General features: G+C 36.5%; 2 protein-coding genes across 3 annotated transcripts in view; both read left to right on the top strand.

Moving 5' to 3' along the window:
- The first annotated feature begins 2293 nt into the window (after positions 1–2293).
- rbm44 (RNA binding motif protein 44) lies at positions 2294–11566 on the top strand. 2 transcript variants are annotated; one of them, XM_084421200.1, is made up of 18 exons: positions 2294–2519; positions 3207–3255; positions 3454–3560; positions 3657–3731; positions 3817–3874; positions 4885–5015; positions 5097–6073; positions 6171–6232; positions 6827–6991; positions 7112–7277; positions 7349–7389; positions 9067–9187; positions 9288–9369; positions 9435–9542; positions 9771–9841; positions 9930–10003; positions 10531–10744; positions 10918–11566. In XM_084421200.1, exons 1-18 carry the CDS (start codon positions 2363–2365, stop codon positions 11194–11196), a joined length of 2937 nt encoding a protein of 978 aa, XP_084277326.1. In that variant the 5' UTR covers positions 2294–2362; the 3' UTR covers positions 11197–11566. The 2 variants fall into 2 exon arrangements, with proteins under 2 accessions (XP_084277326.1, XP_084277327.1); XM_084421201.1 differs by having other exon boundaries at positions 2299–2519; positions 9097–9187; positions 10918–11479.
- Positions 11567–12165: 599 nt separating this feature from the next.
- The window catches only part of itgb5 (integrin, beta 5), a 33457-nt gene continuing 29247 nt past the window's right edge, over positions 12166–16375 (top strand). The window contains exons 1-5 of the mRNA XM_084422018.1: positions 12166–12678; positions 13147–13232; positions 13530–13737; positions 13846–14095; positions 15461–15629. Coding sequence (XP_084278144.1) covers positions 12564–12678; positions 13147–13232; positions 13530–13737; positions 13846–14095; positions 15461–15629 — 828 coding nt within the window. The 5' untranslated portion in view covers positions 12166–12563. The remainder of the gene's footprint in view (positions 12679–13146; positions 13233–13529; positions 13738–13845; positions 14096–15460; positions 15630–16375) is intronic.

The raw sequence follows: 16375 nt of genomic DNA, 5'->3' as shown, positions 1-16375 counted from the left end.
TCAACACAACCAGTTTATTTCCAGCTAACTTCATGCTATAGGCTATAACTGACTAATGCAATAGAGAAGAACACTATAAGCAATTTATGCATACATGCAAAGAAGTTAATGGCTAGTTCCATCAACATATATTTTGCACTGTGGTCTGCTAATGACTGTTTTAGTGAAGTATTGATTTCACTTAGCAAACCGACAGCTAATGCATACCATTTGTCTGTTTGTACAATGGCGCAAGACAGAGCTTAAGATGTGACATGATCTAACTCACTACTGTTTATTTTGCCTTGTAAGCAGCTGTCCATCTGCTAAGACATATAGGAATTAAATTAAGTGTGATTACAATGCATGCTCTTATTAATGAACTTCTTATTTTAATCGATTAATGAATTAATTAAATACTTTTTATGCATTCTTAAAAGGCATAAATTAATTTCCTTAAAACTGCATTTTCCAAAAGACGGGCAAAAATCATACACTAAACCATGTCAAATTATCCATGTTATACACATGAATGAAAGTTAGAAATGTGGGTCAAAAAGACCCCGAACAACGCACAAGGGTTAAGACAAATGGATTTGTTGTTTGTTGTGTTTTCATATTCAAGAGATTATAAACTAGATGCAGCTTTTTTGGGTTCGCATCAAATGACTTTTATACATAATAAATTTGTTTATGAATGAAGATTGATCTGTTGAAAGCAGTTATTTATAGATGAGAGATAGATGCCAAATGTTCTCCTCCTATTCATATTTGACATTGAAGGGGTGCATACAACATATTTTCTCACCGGCAACTATAGTTACCGCACATTCAAATACGATTTTCAAGAAAAGAAAACAAAATCCTGGGAAAATAAATGCAGAACATGTTCACATAGGACACTATTAGCACGACTATATGCATGAAACCATTCAGAAAAATTTGGGCAATTATGTGAATCGGTTCTTTTGAATAGTTTCAAAGATTCGGTCAAAAACAATTTAGCGATTCTTACGTCTTGCGTCATCAAATGATCCCGATTCCCGACGGCTGGCCATATAGTACATTTATAAAGTTCTATTAATAAGCTAATAAAAACAAAACAAACAAACAAACAAAACATTTAGATCACAAATATAATTTAGCCTACATTAAAAGTAACAAATTATCACTTAAACCAGTAGATGGCTGCAGAGCTCCACTATTTGCTATTACTATCTGACTAACTGAAAGACATCTTTTCACAAGTTTTTCCAGTTGTATTCATATCTACATATTATGAAATCACAATTATAACAATAAAAGTTACTTTCTGTCAAAAGTTTAGGCATTTTTTGTACTGAAAAAATAAATGTTATATTATGATTAGAATCAAATGAATTTTGTCAATGGACAAAATTCATCCTCAAAATTAGATACAACACAGAACACACATTGACAGAAATTAAGTGGCACACTTTAAATTTGTAGAATTATATGAAAAATAGATGTTTGAAATAAATGATAAACTCTAAAGACTCTTTACTCAACTTTTCTCTTTGTAACATCCTGATCAGGTTTGATTCTAATTATAATGTAACATTATTGAAAAAAACTGCTAAACTTTGACAAAAAGTAACTTTTATTGTTATAATTGTGATTTCAGAATATGTAGATATGAATCTAACTGGAAAAACTTGTGAAAAGATGTTTTTTAGTTTTAAACTTTTAGTACTTTTAGAGCTCTGCAGCCATCTACTGGTTAAAGTGATTTTTATTTAAATTTTATTTTTTTACTTTTAAAACTGCATTTTCCAAAATATAGGCAAAAAGTCTTACACTAAACCATGTAAAATTATCCATGTTATCCCCATGAATGAAATTTAAAAATGTGGGTCTTTTATAAGGTGAATTTTACATAAAAACCTATTTACATTTTTTTTTTTTTTATGTAAAAATGTCCAAATGTGGAGTAAAAACATTAATAAACTGAGTAAAATTACATTTGTTTTAAAAAAAACGAAACAATTATTTTGTTACAAAATTACATTTTGTTGCCTATAGGGTCAAGAATAGTAACACTCCTAATAATAACAGTCTTAATGGACTTTTCTAACCAGCTGATTATAACCGTTAGAACTTAACCATACACAACTGTTCTGAAGTTAAAATGGCTAGTCAAAATCATCTAGGTAGTAACACAAATGACAGTAAATTATTATTCTCCTGTCGTGCTTAATTTTACTGGCACGTACGCCTATTGATTAATAAGTCACGCAGCTGCACCTAATTATTAAGAGGGCGCTTTATCTGAGGTGAACATGCGCTTAATGGCTGTTTTAATTTCGATAAATACGGGTGCAAATAAAGTCTAACGGACTTTTTCTTGAATTTGATCATTTAAATGTTCCAAATGTGGTATCCTCCACCTGTCGTCTTACCGTTCGTCTGTGAATCTTTGAGTTCCATCGCATATGAGGATCGTTCTACCACAGCCATGTGGCAGCAAGTCATGCCCTTGCCCTTTGACCCGTATGCATATGCAGTGAACGGGATTGTTGGTAAGTCCGAGCCCAAAGAAGTAACGTTACTAACATTACTGTTGGACGGTTGGGTTGGCCATATGTGGTCTCTTTGAGAAATTTGCGTATTTTGGGTCATGGTTTTGGGTACATAACGGTCCTCTTTACCCCACAGTAAATCGCGGGTTTACCAGTTTCTCCCTCTCGAATTTGTGTTCTTAATTTTAAAATCTCAAAACCCATAAAATCGTACTGATTCGGAAATTGGCAAACGTACTACAAACTGGTTGGTTATTATTTTTTTAATTGATTATCCTAATCATAAACATGTATTTGCCTGTAGCGGCTGATAAAAGGGAAGTATCGCATATTCACAAAAAAAATTAAAATAAAAAAATCGCGTCGAAAATAAGGTCGACCTCGACGACATTTTGTTCGCATATGCACGCGCATCATCCTCTGAGAAGGGCGCGCTGCTCAACGGACAACTCCTTAAAATTCGGTCTAAAAGCTGGACCTAACGAGAGAAGTTATGTCTTAAATGTAAACTAGTTGGACAAAATGTGTGTAATGTCAGATAGGTGCCATTAGTTGACAAATTTAGTTAATAGAAGGTTGATCTTCGTCATTTTTATGTGGTTAGTTTATAATAGACCTAACGTTATGCATTTTGCGAACCGTTTGTGTTAATGATCTTTTTGCTGAATTTCTTACACATCTCTCTAGGTTTTCACAATGATCCATTGTATGATGTAAGGAAGTTTCTGTTGATGAGGTAAGCAATGGTTGATCAAAGCTAAAAACAAATTAATTTGCTTTGACCATTCAATTAGAAATTTCACAGATCATATCTATCTTCAGTGTGCTTCCATTTTAAGCATTGACCTTTGAATCAATACCATTTGAAGTAGGCCTACCACTATGCCTTGTTACTCTGAGTCTGAGTGAGGTAACTTAATTGTGCATCTTATAGGTCACTGTATGAGCTTGTCTGGGCCAATTATTACCTGGAACTCAAAGATCCAAAGTTGCTTGGATGGTTCCAATGTTTAACAGCAGAGGACAGGAACTTAATACAACGTAGGGGCATATAAAGTATAAAATGACCATTAATAATCAAAAAAATGTATGGGCAATTTTGGAAATCTATGTGAAATTGTGCTTTGTCATCGTCAGAAGAGGGAGGGTATCTGCTATTTTTGAAGAAACACCCTGCACTTGAAGTAGCCAGACATTACGTTTTTGTGAAACGTGAGTTTAGTTGGTTGAACATTTATATTTTTTTGTCAGAGCAAGTATTCTGTATAATGTGTAAAAATATATCTTTATAATTTAGCAAACACCAGAGGAAACAGTGTTCCCCCTCCAACAACTACCGGTATGTCATCAAACAGGTGAGTTTTTTTTATTTGAGTTTGTTTCGATTTGCTGTAGTTTGGTATTCATATGATTTTATTGCCTTCATGGTTCATCATGCTTTAATCATACATTTTATAACTTAAATATTAAAGTCTGCTTGAAATGAAAATTCACCCTATTTTCTAAATGCATGGTATTAATCTTATTGTGAATGATTAATCCATGCATGTCATTATTTTTATTATTTGTTTTAACCTAATAATTTTAATAAAATGTCAACTCTGTCTTCTGGTGAAATTACAGACTTCTGTCTGGTGACTTTTTTTAGTCCACTTAAACCCCTCCACTCGCGAATCTGCCTCCATCCAATCAACAACCAATTGATAGAGCTGATGTGCATGGCAATATGGATAATATTGATAAGACCGTTATGTAATGGCTGATAACCAATAATGGCCAATATTAAAATTCAGAATTTTCCTAAATGAATTTAAAAAAAAAAAATGGATCACTGCAAAATAAAATCAGTCATTTTAAATGTTACAAGTGAATTTACGAATCAACGTTATAACGTACAGATGAATAGATGTTCATTTTGAGAAATACTTTTTTAATGTTTTGAAAATTAAGTGAGCAATAGGTCTATATGATGACAAAGGTAATCTAAATGTAAAAAATAGGAGAATGAGCAACACAATTATCAAATGATATTAACATATTTTAAAAAAAAAATCTGATATCTGCCAGTAATCAATATGGAATCTATATATCACACATCCTGAAAGTTGCCATGAAACTGCATTGTATTGTCCGTTCTGATTTTACGGATTATTGAAAAATAGAAAATTTAGGTTGGGGACTTGGTTCTATGCATTAGTTGTTGATGATGGTGGAGGTATATATATATATATATATATATATATATATATATATATATATATATATATATATATATATATATATATATATATATATATATATATATATGTGTGTGTATGTATGTATGTATGTGTATATGTAACAATAACATTTATTTGTGTTTTAGGTCCAGGTACCCAACATTTGATGGTGCATTTCGGTGTCAAAACTGTAGGACCAGTTGTCCATTAGGTACCAAGAAGTGTAGCCATTGTGGCATTCACATTGCAATTTCAGAGGACAAAGTCTGTATGTCAGGTAAGATGATGTTTGAGTCCTCCTGTAGACTTTTGAAACTTCATTAGCAGCTAGAGCACTAATTATTACTTTCTGGTTTAGAGAATGAGAAACAACTTGAGCTGCTGCCAAACAGTGTGAAAGAAGAGCTGAACGTCTTAACTGCCCAAAGTGACGTCACAAAGCAAAATATTAATTTAGGTTGCATGCAGAGTACCCTTAACGCTCAGAATGCTACACACAGACAGAGTTTTAATGATAGGAGCTCTGCTGCACATCCTCCTTCGTACAGTAAAGGAATGTGTCCCCATGCCCAGTGCCTGTCTCAGCTGTGGAAAGAAGTAGAGAACAGGGAGGACACCAAACACTTCAAGGACACAACAGCCCAGGCGAGCTTCTCCCTTGATATGGAGCTGGATAAGCAGAGTCATGTTCAGAGAAATGACTATATCCAAAAAGATCAACACCAATTGTATGATCAAATGGAAAAAGCAGATGACCACAATCTGGATCAGGAAGGGATACCAGAATACTACAGTTTCAGTAGCACCAGCTTGGACCACACTGTATGGAGCGATGGCAGCCGAAGTACGGAGGCAGGCGACAATGATTCAATCATGGCCACCAAAGGCAGTACAGAACTGTCAGATGAACCGTCAGATGAACCGTCAGACACCACTATGGCCAGTGCTACTTCTGCAAACTCCACTGATTGTTTCTCTTGTCTCAGCAATTCTTTCGATCTGGCTGATGAGTCCGGAGACAGTCACGAAGACCCGCGAAAGAAGCAGGACTCAAGATACGAGCAACCGATAGAGGAGGTCAATGTGGGATCTTCTGAATGTAGTACTTCAGTTTCTGTGGACCAAATAATAGATGCCTGTGGTGATTTCAGAGCCTGCTTCACATCTACATGTGCAACAGAGGTTGGTCAGATCTTCCAGGTGGAAAACGTTGCCACTGACACTGACTTGCTAGCTGTCGGCCATGAGAAAGATACACAAACTGTGCAAATGGCCACATCTGAAAAGAACACCATTACTGAAGTCTACATGTCTGACTTGGATGTCCTCACAGAGGTATTTTATATATATATAATCGTGCGCCTAATGGAGCGCTTGGAGTTGTGATCTTTTCAAATGAGCTGTGAATAATGTGCTGATCATTTACTTCTAGGAATTCATAAAACTTAAGGAGACTGAGAAGGAGCTGAAACAGCTAAGGAGTAGAACGGCAAGGTAATGTGCTGAAAGGGTTATTAGTTCACTCAAATGAATCATGTCGTTCCAAACCCTTAAGACTTTTGTTTGTCTTCTAAAAAGATATTATTAATGAAATCTGAGAGATATCTGTCCCTCCATTGAAAGTCCATTCCACCAAAACTTTAATGCTTCAGAAACTTTTTTTTTTTTTTTTTTTTTTTACTTTTAACAGTATATTTTTAAATTTAGTGGCTATTAATGTTTCTCAGTGTCATTATTGTAAAAGTGTAAAATGTTGTCCGAACTACAGTAGCAAGTTGCACAAGAGCGTTCAGAAAGCTGTTATGTAATGAATGTTTCTTTCTGAAATTCGAGATTATAGTGATTGCTGTATAGGATTTCCTTTTATCTTTGAAATGAACATTAGAAAAATTCACCAGTAAGACATTAAACATCCTGGGGATTTGGCTTTCTGAGACTTCTAGCGCCCCCTTTAGGAAGACAACTTTGTATTACAGTTATTAGCTTTGTAAAACAGTGTTCCAGTCTCAGTCCATGTACTGCATCAAAACGTGTTTTTTTTAAAGCAACATATATTAAAATGTCAAGAAGTTTCATGTGTCTTCTCAGCCCTGGTCCTGGTGGTGACCACTGCAGGAGAGTCTGTGGGTGTGACTGTGCCCAGCGAGTGAGAAGATCAGAGCTGCGTCTTCTCGCTCTTCAGTTTGTCATGTGTCAACAGCACTGCTGGAGACGCTACTTCACCTCCCCACTGGGTGAAAGTGCTCATCAAGGGTAAGAGATCGCTCAAGATGAATTTCTATTACGAGAATTCAATATTTTTCTCTTGAGGTATTCTATCCTAACTTTGAGGTCAGCAAATTATTATTATTTTTATTCTTGTATGTACCTCAGTACTGAGGCCCTGCCGGACAGCATAGCAGAAACTCTGAATTTACTACAGAAAGATTACCACGAGATGAGGAGACAGATTCTGGCAGGCACTTCTCTGGATGACCTCAGGCCCCTGTCAGTAGATTCTGAAAAGATAACTACAGGGGCAAACTACAGCCCAGCATTGGTATGACAGAATTTGAATTTGGAAATGTATTGTATCTGAGATGAGCAGTAGGTAATAAGGTCTCATTTCAGGTACTTGATGCCCATTTAGACTTATTTGACAGTCCAGGAAGGTAAGTGGTCCTGATATGTCAAATAAAAATCATTAAAACTAACCTTTACACAAATAAGTTTTCTGACTGCTTCCCCTGGTATGAGTTCTTTATTGGAATGCTGGAACATAGTGCTGCCATATTACACTTCACAGCCAGGACGCTGGAGGCGAGTGGTTCAGTCAATTCTTTGCTATATTTTCAAGTCAAAACCTCCCAGAAATATCTGCAAACATGTATACACTACCATTCAAAAGTTTGGGGTCAGTAAGATGTGTAAAATGTATATTGTTTTTATTCCTATTATTCCGCAAGGGCGCATTAAATTGATCATAAGTGACAGTAAAGGCATTTATAATCGTACAAAATATTCCTATAAATGTTATTATCTGAGAACCTTTAAAAGAAAAAGACCACATCTTAAATCCTGATTTTCACAAAATTACTGTTTAACATTGATAAAACATGTTTCTTGAGCATCAAATCAGCATATTACAAGGATTTCTGATGTATCGTGTGACACTGAAGACTGGTAGCCTGGCTAACGTCAGACCTCTTTCTCATTGAGACGTGGTCTGGGAACCATATGTTCATTTTCTCGTATTTGAGGCGTGGTTTAAGAATGCCCAGAGCCGTTTATTGGACGCTACGAATGTCTATCAAATGCACCTGGACGTAGCTCCATAGCCAATCGTTTCAATTATACCAGATGACCTTTGTAGAGCGAGAAAATTCGACGAGGAAGAAGACGAAATAAACTTGCGTTCTAAACTACTTAGAACACTATCTAAGGCTGCATCGAAAGGTAACTTCGCGTCTGATGACATGTTGGATCCATAGATATAAACAAACTGCTTCGGTGTGTCGCATAGACGTCGTCATCGTCTTGCTGCTCCCTCCCCGTTCTGTGATTGGTCCCCTCGCTGAGGCGAAAATCTAGTCCATGGAATCCAGGCTGCCTAGCAGCGTGAATAAAATCGTGCTGCGCACAAGGCAGCATGGGGAAGCCCAGGCTAGAAGACTGGAGTAATGATGCGGAAAATTTAGGTTTGCATCACATGAATAAATAACATTTTAAAATATAGTAAAATATAAAAAAAAAAAATATTTTAAATATAGTCATATTTCACAATATTGCTCTGGGTTTGTACGGTCATGTGAAAAACCTAGGAAAAGTCATGGCATTTTTTAATAATTCCCAGGCCTGGAAAAGTTTTTGAAAAATAAACCAAACCAGAAAGATTTGGAAAAGGCATGAAAATGTTTCACAAATATCTGTATATTAGAATGTTTAATTGATGATATTGGTTGAACAAATTACAATACCTAGGTTTCGTCATGTTATGGTAATGGTAGGTCATGAATATTTACCTCAAAAGTCCTGGAAGTGTATTGGTAAAATGTTTTGCTGCATTTTTGAACAAATGCATGCAGACTTGGTAAGAATAAGAGAATCTTTAAAAATAATTAAAATCTCACCAACCCCAAAACTTTTGAACAGTAGTGTAGATGAATAAATGTATGAATGACACCGTTTTGATCCTGTAGTGCATTGCATTGTGGCTTTTTGTCTCCACATAATATCAGCATGTCTGCCTTTGCAGTGTTTGGTAATGTACATTACATTTATACACTGAATTTTGCTGTTTGATACATGTGAAAAAGTTAATATTTGTGTATGGCCTCATACATGTTCAGAAGTGCCAAGAATTCTATGAATCTGCGTAGTACCATTGCAAGTGGTCACAGAGTGGATGAAGAAAGTAAAGCGATGAGAGCACTGAACTCTGAAGTTTGTCAGGACGCTGAAGCTGCTCCGGTAGGTCATTCACATACTTCAATTCCATTAATAATTGTACCTGAAATATGAGTATGTTACATTTAGAATAGTCAGTACAGTGTTTGTTCTCTCTGAATAGGATGAAGCTAAATGTGATGGCAACAAGAGAGATGAAGTCTTTTCACACAAGAAGCCAGGAGCTTCCACTGAGACAACCCCTGGTATGAATATCAGATTGAAGAAAGCTAAATACACTGGACTCGTATTACAGTGTTTTATATGGTAGGTGCCATCAAGGATCCAAATGGCAGCGAAGCTTGGTTTGATGCAGAGGAGGAACTTGGGTCTCCAAATCAAGATGGAAAACCGGAGAAACTGATTGAAAAGCGGGAAAGTATGAACTACAAAATGAAGCACAAAGGTGTTGTAGGTTAATTGAAACCTATGAGTGATAGTGATGTCTAGTGAATCTTTCTCCTTTCAACAACACCCATTAAGGTCTATACTTTGAAGTGCAGTTTGAAAACTCAAATACTGTTCTGGAAGAAAGCCTCATTGCTGTTGGCTGTTTGATTTGGTTGACTAAATGATCTTAAATGACTAAATATATACTTTTTCACAGGGACTGATGAAGATGATTCAAGACAAAGTTCCATCTTGTGCGTTACATGCTTGCCAGACAATGTCAGTGAGGTAGGGTGCCCAGAAATGTAAGCTTTTCAGTAAAGTTCATTATGGCCTCCAGAGGGCAGCAGACACCACTAAATGTTGTTTTCTATAGCATGAAGTGCTGCTGTGGTTTGAGAAGTACAATGCTACGAATGTCAGTATCTCCACTTTCAGCAACAATATGAGGTAAGCATTCTCAACATGCTGAATTGATTCCACATATGCCTAAAAGCTAAGATTAAACACTGCTTCAAAGTTATAAAAATGGCAATCAATACCAACATTATTCAATTTAGTATTTACTGCATTACAATTTCTCTAGACACTATTTAACAGAATCTCAGTAAATGTTATCAACTTTGTGACTACTCAGTGGGCAAACAGTTTAGGTTAACTACATGTATCAGTGTAAATAAGTACTGAACACTCTCATAAGGTTTCTAGCAGGAAAACCGGTGTACATTTCTAATTGAACTAGTATGATTACTCATAATCTCATTGCACCTGTGCAATGACAAGAACTTACAGCTCTGCACCCAAACTGTGGTGGTTATAGTTTTTAAACTGGCAGTAGTATACTTTAAATCACAATTTTTATTTTTGCATCAATCTTTATAGACTTTGTAGTAATGCTGAGTGCTTGTAGTTCCAGACTTCCAAGCATCGTTAGAGATTATAATTAATGAACTGCAATCTTGTCTGTGCTTATGTAGGGCAGCTATTGTTTATCTCAAGAGCTCCAGCGATGCCAAGGCAGCAGTTGAAGATCTAAATGGTCGCTCCCTCCAAGGTCAGACTGTCCAGGTGGTGCAACTCTGTCGGCCTGCTTTAGCTGAGCCTACACTGAGCGATCCGTCTCACAGCACCTCAGAAACTGCCGGGGATGGATTGGGAACAAAGGGTGTAACCTACAGTCCATCACATGGAGTAAGTATGAAGTGACAAGCATTTTAGAAAGTTTGCTTTGTCCAGAACTAGTTAGATTTCAGTCACTGTAAGGGATTTTAATACCGTTTCTTTAAATTATTGCTAATACCAGACCACTTTTGATTTTCTGTTCCAAACCCTTGATATCTGTCATGCGTATGTTTTTGACTCAGGGGCCGCGTTGTAGTGTGGACCGGTTGACCAATGTGTGCGACTCGCCCACAGCCTCTGGTACATGTGTGCCACAGCACTACGCCACAATGGGAAGCTTTGACACAATCATGGCCCGGATGTTGGAGCGCCACCCAAACATAGGCCGCCAAAGGATCGTGGATGCCCTGCTGGAACTGCGGGCCAAGCATCAGGGCTTCCTCAGTGGCCTTCCATTGAGATCTATAGTGGATATGACCTCTGAGCTTCTCACACAGGCCTCTACCCCCACGTGTATTTGAGTTTGCGCTGTTTTAATCAGTGGTTCGTTCCCTGACCAGTATGATTGGATTTCACTTGTCAGTTCCATTTTTGCAATGAAGTTTTGTTGTGTATAAACACTGTTGTAATCTGTTGTTCCCAACACCTCCTCTGAGTTGAATGCTGATCCTGGAAGTGGAGGGATTAATAAGAGTTTTTGAATTTCAGGTTTTTCAGGTTTTTAGCTCTGCTAATACCAGAGTTATAACTGCATATAAGTTTCCTTGTGTTTCTTAAATAAAACCCTTTTCCTGTGCATTCTTTAATGGTTTGATTAGTGCAAAACCAGGCCAAGTTTAAAGCTACACTATTTAAGTTTGAACATTTTTAAGCCAGGTGTGCAAGGCCCTTTTGCAGTTGTAACAATAGCCAGTGGTGAAGGAACCCTTTTTATCACTACTGTCAGCTCGGGTAAAACCAGAACAACCTTATATTCTTTGAGCTACCTAATACTACTACTTCAACAGCTCTCATTGTAGAACAGGTGGCGATGTAATTAGTGAGGGTCACATGACTGCTGACTCCACTGGATGAAGTTTCCAAGCCAAATCTGCCTTCGGTATTTAATGTACTACTGACATAACAAAAATATTTATTAAATGCTCAATCTAATTTCATAAGGTAAAGAAGGACCTAGATTAATTTTTCATTATCAGTTTAAAGTGAGATTGATTGATTTAGGTTTAAGAGCAAATTCTAATTTGCTATAAAAAAAAGAACCCGCACTGGTTACTGGGGCCAAGTAATTAAAGGGTTAAATGTTTCTGTCGCTTTCTAGTTTTCCCCTCAAACATGACCTGATTGTTATTTTCTTTGATTGGTAACGACATTTGAATGACCTGTTAACTGTCCAATCGGAGCATGCCTTGAAGTCGCCCCTACTAGCCAATCCCAGTTGCAGGGGGCGGGATTTGTCTGAAACCTGATTGGGAAAAAAGTCCTGTCTCGTTTCCCATGGGCGGAGTTTTAATGTGAGGGACGCGGCAGGCACTCAACTACTGAACTTTCACGCCGAAAACAACCGGAGGATGGATAAAAACGGCATGTTCACGAAGTTTAAATGTTCTTGCGACTGAAGATTTGAAAGCCAGTAATGGATGCAGTGCAGGCTGAATTATTGCAGTGGACCCCAGACAGCGCGACAGTAACCATAACTTTGAATGTGGATTATTGTTCAGACGCCTCGGATTTTACTCCTGTGTTTACCAATGCAGTTCTCTGCACTGGACGCTAACTTCAGTCATGAAGTGCCGCTGTGATGTGGAGAGGATGGACAAAGAGAAGATCTCAGCCACTCACTATATAAAATAATACAATCTTTTTATACAATTGGACAAAAACTCCTTTGATGTTGAACGGGGTTTTGATTTTGCAAGGAATAATGTGGAAACTTTGCCCATTTACACGTCACCCGGCTCTTCTAGTTTACATGGTCTTGGAAATGTTTATTCACAGCGTCAATGGTAAGTATAAGTGCAGTGTTTAGTGAAAGCACAATGTCATCGGTATTTAACTCAAAGGGACTACTTTCGTTGGGATAGAAAATAAACTTGTCTTGGAGGTCCAAATAAAAATTATTTCATACATATCAGATTAGTAAATGCGAATAAATAAACAGATGTGAATGTTGTGAAAATAAATCCATATAATTTTTTTTTTTTTTTTTTTTTTTATCGACTGATTTACTCAACAGTTTCTGTAAGAATTAATTGCATTTTTTTTCTCCATTTATTTATGTTTTTATTTCTCCATTTCTCCATAACGAGGGGTCAGTTCGTCCTAGTTACTTTTCTGAGCAATTCCATGTCTTTATTGCGACGCTTCTCTTGTTTGTAGTAGGTCTCAGTTGCAAGTGTCTAGATGAACGAGTCTGAATTATGCACAGATTCATAATTCCTGTTTGACTTGAATTGGACTCTTTTCCTCTCTAGGTCTTAATGTTTGCATGAGCGGCAGCGCCTCGTCTTGTGAAGAGTGTTTCCTCATTCACCCGAGCTGCGCCTGGTGCGCGCAAGAGGTGCGTGCACCCACATTCCTGCCAGACATTGGCTGACACTTGATTTTTGAATGTGGCTGTGTCTCTCTCTCAAACTACTGAGCTGCATACCAAGACGGTATTATAGGCATCATAGACTCATTCAAATGTCGTAGTTAGGCAGCCAAGCCACTGATTTATTAATTTTAATACACTTGAACCGTCGACAGGTTACTAAGAGCATTAGTGCTCTATTTCCCTGCATTTGTGGGTTTGCTCATTTATTTAATGGTTTCCCTACATTGCTTAGACAGTGATCTTTCTTTTTCCCTGATTCAGGACTTTGGACAGGCCAGAACTCTCACCTCACGATGTGACTTTAGCCAGAACTTACTGAAAAGAGGATGTGATGCTCCTTTTATAGAGAATCCCAGGAGTGGCAGCTCTCTTTTGCTGAGCAAACCCCTGAGCTCCAAAGGTTCTGGGGTGACCCAGTATGATGTCATCCAGATATACCCTCAGAAGATCGCTCTCAGCTTAAGGCCTGGTATGCATCTGCTAATAGATTTAGAGGAGAAAAAGAATGAAATAAAATGTATTTGTAGATAGATTTATATGGTCTGTTAATGTAGTGGCTCTTACTTCCATTTTTCAGGTGACCAGATTTCCTTTGAGGTACAAGTGCGCCCTGTGGAAGACTACCCTGTTGATTTGTACTACCTGATGGACCTCTCGCTCTCAATGAAGGACGATCTGGACACAATCCGCAACCTGGGCACCAAACTCGCTGAGGAAATGAGGAAGCTCACGAGTAACTTCCGCCTTGGTTTTGGCTCCTTTGTGGATAAGAACATCTCACCCTTCTCCTACACAGCCCCCAAGTACCAGGACAACCCATGCAATGGGTAAGAGACATCTCTTACAGATCTGTGATGAGCTGTAAACCGGTTTGGGATTGGCTTTCCCTTTGTTATGCAATGAAAGAAACTGAAACAGCTACTTGTTAGTGAGAACAGTTTGGAGACGTTTTCTCAGCTGGGGAAGTGAATATGTCTTCTTTTATTTATCTTGTATTACTAAAAATAGCCCTGCTTTGGTGTAGCCTTGTCTTAGAGAAAAGTGCATCATTGGAAAGTCAAAAGCCCTTGGCATGTCACAATTTTGGACTAATCCAAAATCTTATGTAACACTCAATAGTCAAAGCTTAATCTAGTTCAGAAAAAAATCCTGCTGTCACTGGTGGTTATCATTCTGATCCAATGTAAAATAATGGTAGACTTTTAAAAGTGTGACAGCAGATTGAGGTTGCAAAGCCAGTACAGCACATGTCCCAGAGAAGCTATTACTCCATGCAGTCTGCAGCCCATCATGCATCAGTGGCCATGTAGGTTATGCACTCAGCCCTCTTGAATGCTCACTGTACCACAACAGAAATCATAGGAACAGACAATATGTCAACAAGCATGTCCCTTGTTCTCCAACTAGTAAACCTCAAATATTATTTAAAATTGAAATAAAGTAATATTACTAAATACTTTTTTTATATATCTAACCTAACATAGCATCCATTAATATTTTTGATGTATTTGAAAAAATAAATAAATAGATAAATATTGGCAATGGCATTGGTGTGTTATTTTCATTAATTTAATGCATTTTAAAGACTATTTACTATGTTTGAACATACTTATATTATGTACATTTAAATAATCTATAGAAGTTTATTTTTGTTCAGAATTTTATATATATATTTTTTTTTTCTGTAAAAAATAAAAAAAATAAAAAGATATATATCTTATATATATATATATATATATATATATATATATATATATATATATATATATATATATATATATATATTAGGGCTGTGAAAAGATTAATCGCATCCAAAATAAAAGTTTGTGTTTACATAATAAATGTGTGTGTACTGTGTATAATTATTTTGTATATATAAATACACACACATGCATGTATATATTTAAGAAAAATTTGTTATTTATATATACAAATATTTATATTTATATATAATATAAATTATATGTTAATATATACAGTATGTATGCAAATATTTCTTAAATAAATACATGCATGTGTGTGTATTTATTTTTACAAAATAATTATACACAGTACACACACATTTATTATGTAAACACAAACTTTTATTTTGGATGCGATTAATCTTTTCACAGCCCTTATATATTTGGGAACTACTAGCACAATATTAGGATTCGTTTTACCTGGTATTTATTGTTCCTCTTTTATTACAGATATAAGTTGTTCCCAAACTGTGTCCCCACATTTGGCTTTCGTCACCTCTTGTCTCTTACGGACAAGGTTGATCGTTTCAACGAGGAAGTGCAAAAGCAGATGGTGTCGCGTAACAGAGATGCACCAGAGGGGGGGTTTGATGCCATTCTGCAGGCTGCAGTTTGCAAGGTAAGCAGTCAGTCAGGAGTGGTCATTTTGCTGCTTCTTTGACTCCTTTAACTCCCTATAGGGACATCAAGCCTGTCCAGCAAGGTTTAATGAAAAGAGAGAAATCCTTTTTTTGCTTTGAGATACAGGTGTGTCTGAGACTTAAAAGAGACACGCTAATATGGCCTGACATCATAGGCTGTAAAAATATTTGCTTTGCCATGAAAGGCACAATCACAGCGTGCATGAGAGAAAGAGACTGTGCGGTTTACGCTGAATGAAAGAGGAGAGCCTTGCCCATTTATCCGCTATACGTGTTTTTGAGACTAATGAGATCTTGTGTATAGTGTTGAATTTGCCATGTGTTTCTAAAGCACTAGTTAGCAGGTGCTGTCTGCTAGATTGTGTAGATTTTAGGTAAACATTTTTTATATGAATCTATGAACTATGGCTAATCACCAATCACCCCCTTTTGCCTTAAATTAACTTTGAAAAATAAATTGAAATGGTCCTATGTTGACATAAATGTTTAAAAGTATCTATTTAGTCTTTAAATTAATATGAGGCCATAAAAGCTGCATGCATAATAAAAAAATGATGAAAGAATTAACAAAATGCTTCACAAATGTATTTCATCTACTACTTTATACTACTACTACTTATTTTTAAATGAATGTAGTTCTAGAAAATTATCTTATACAGTATGCATGTTTGATTTGAAAAACGCTAATAATGTCCATATGTTGATACATATTCTGACAACTGTA

Source organism: Rutilus rutilus (assembly GCF_951802725.1).
Source record: "Rutilus rutilus genome assembly, chromosome: 10".
NCBI lineage: Eukaryota > Metazoa > Chordata > Actinopteri > Cypriniformes > Leuciscidae > Rutilus > Rutilus rutilus.
Note: the sequence above shows the minus strand (reverse complement) of the source record. Positions and strands in the feature narration are given on the sequence as shown.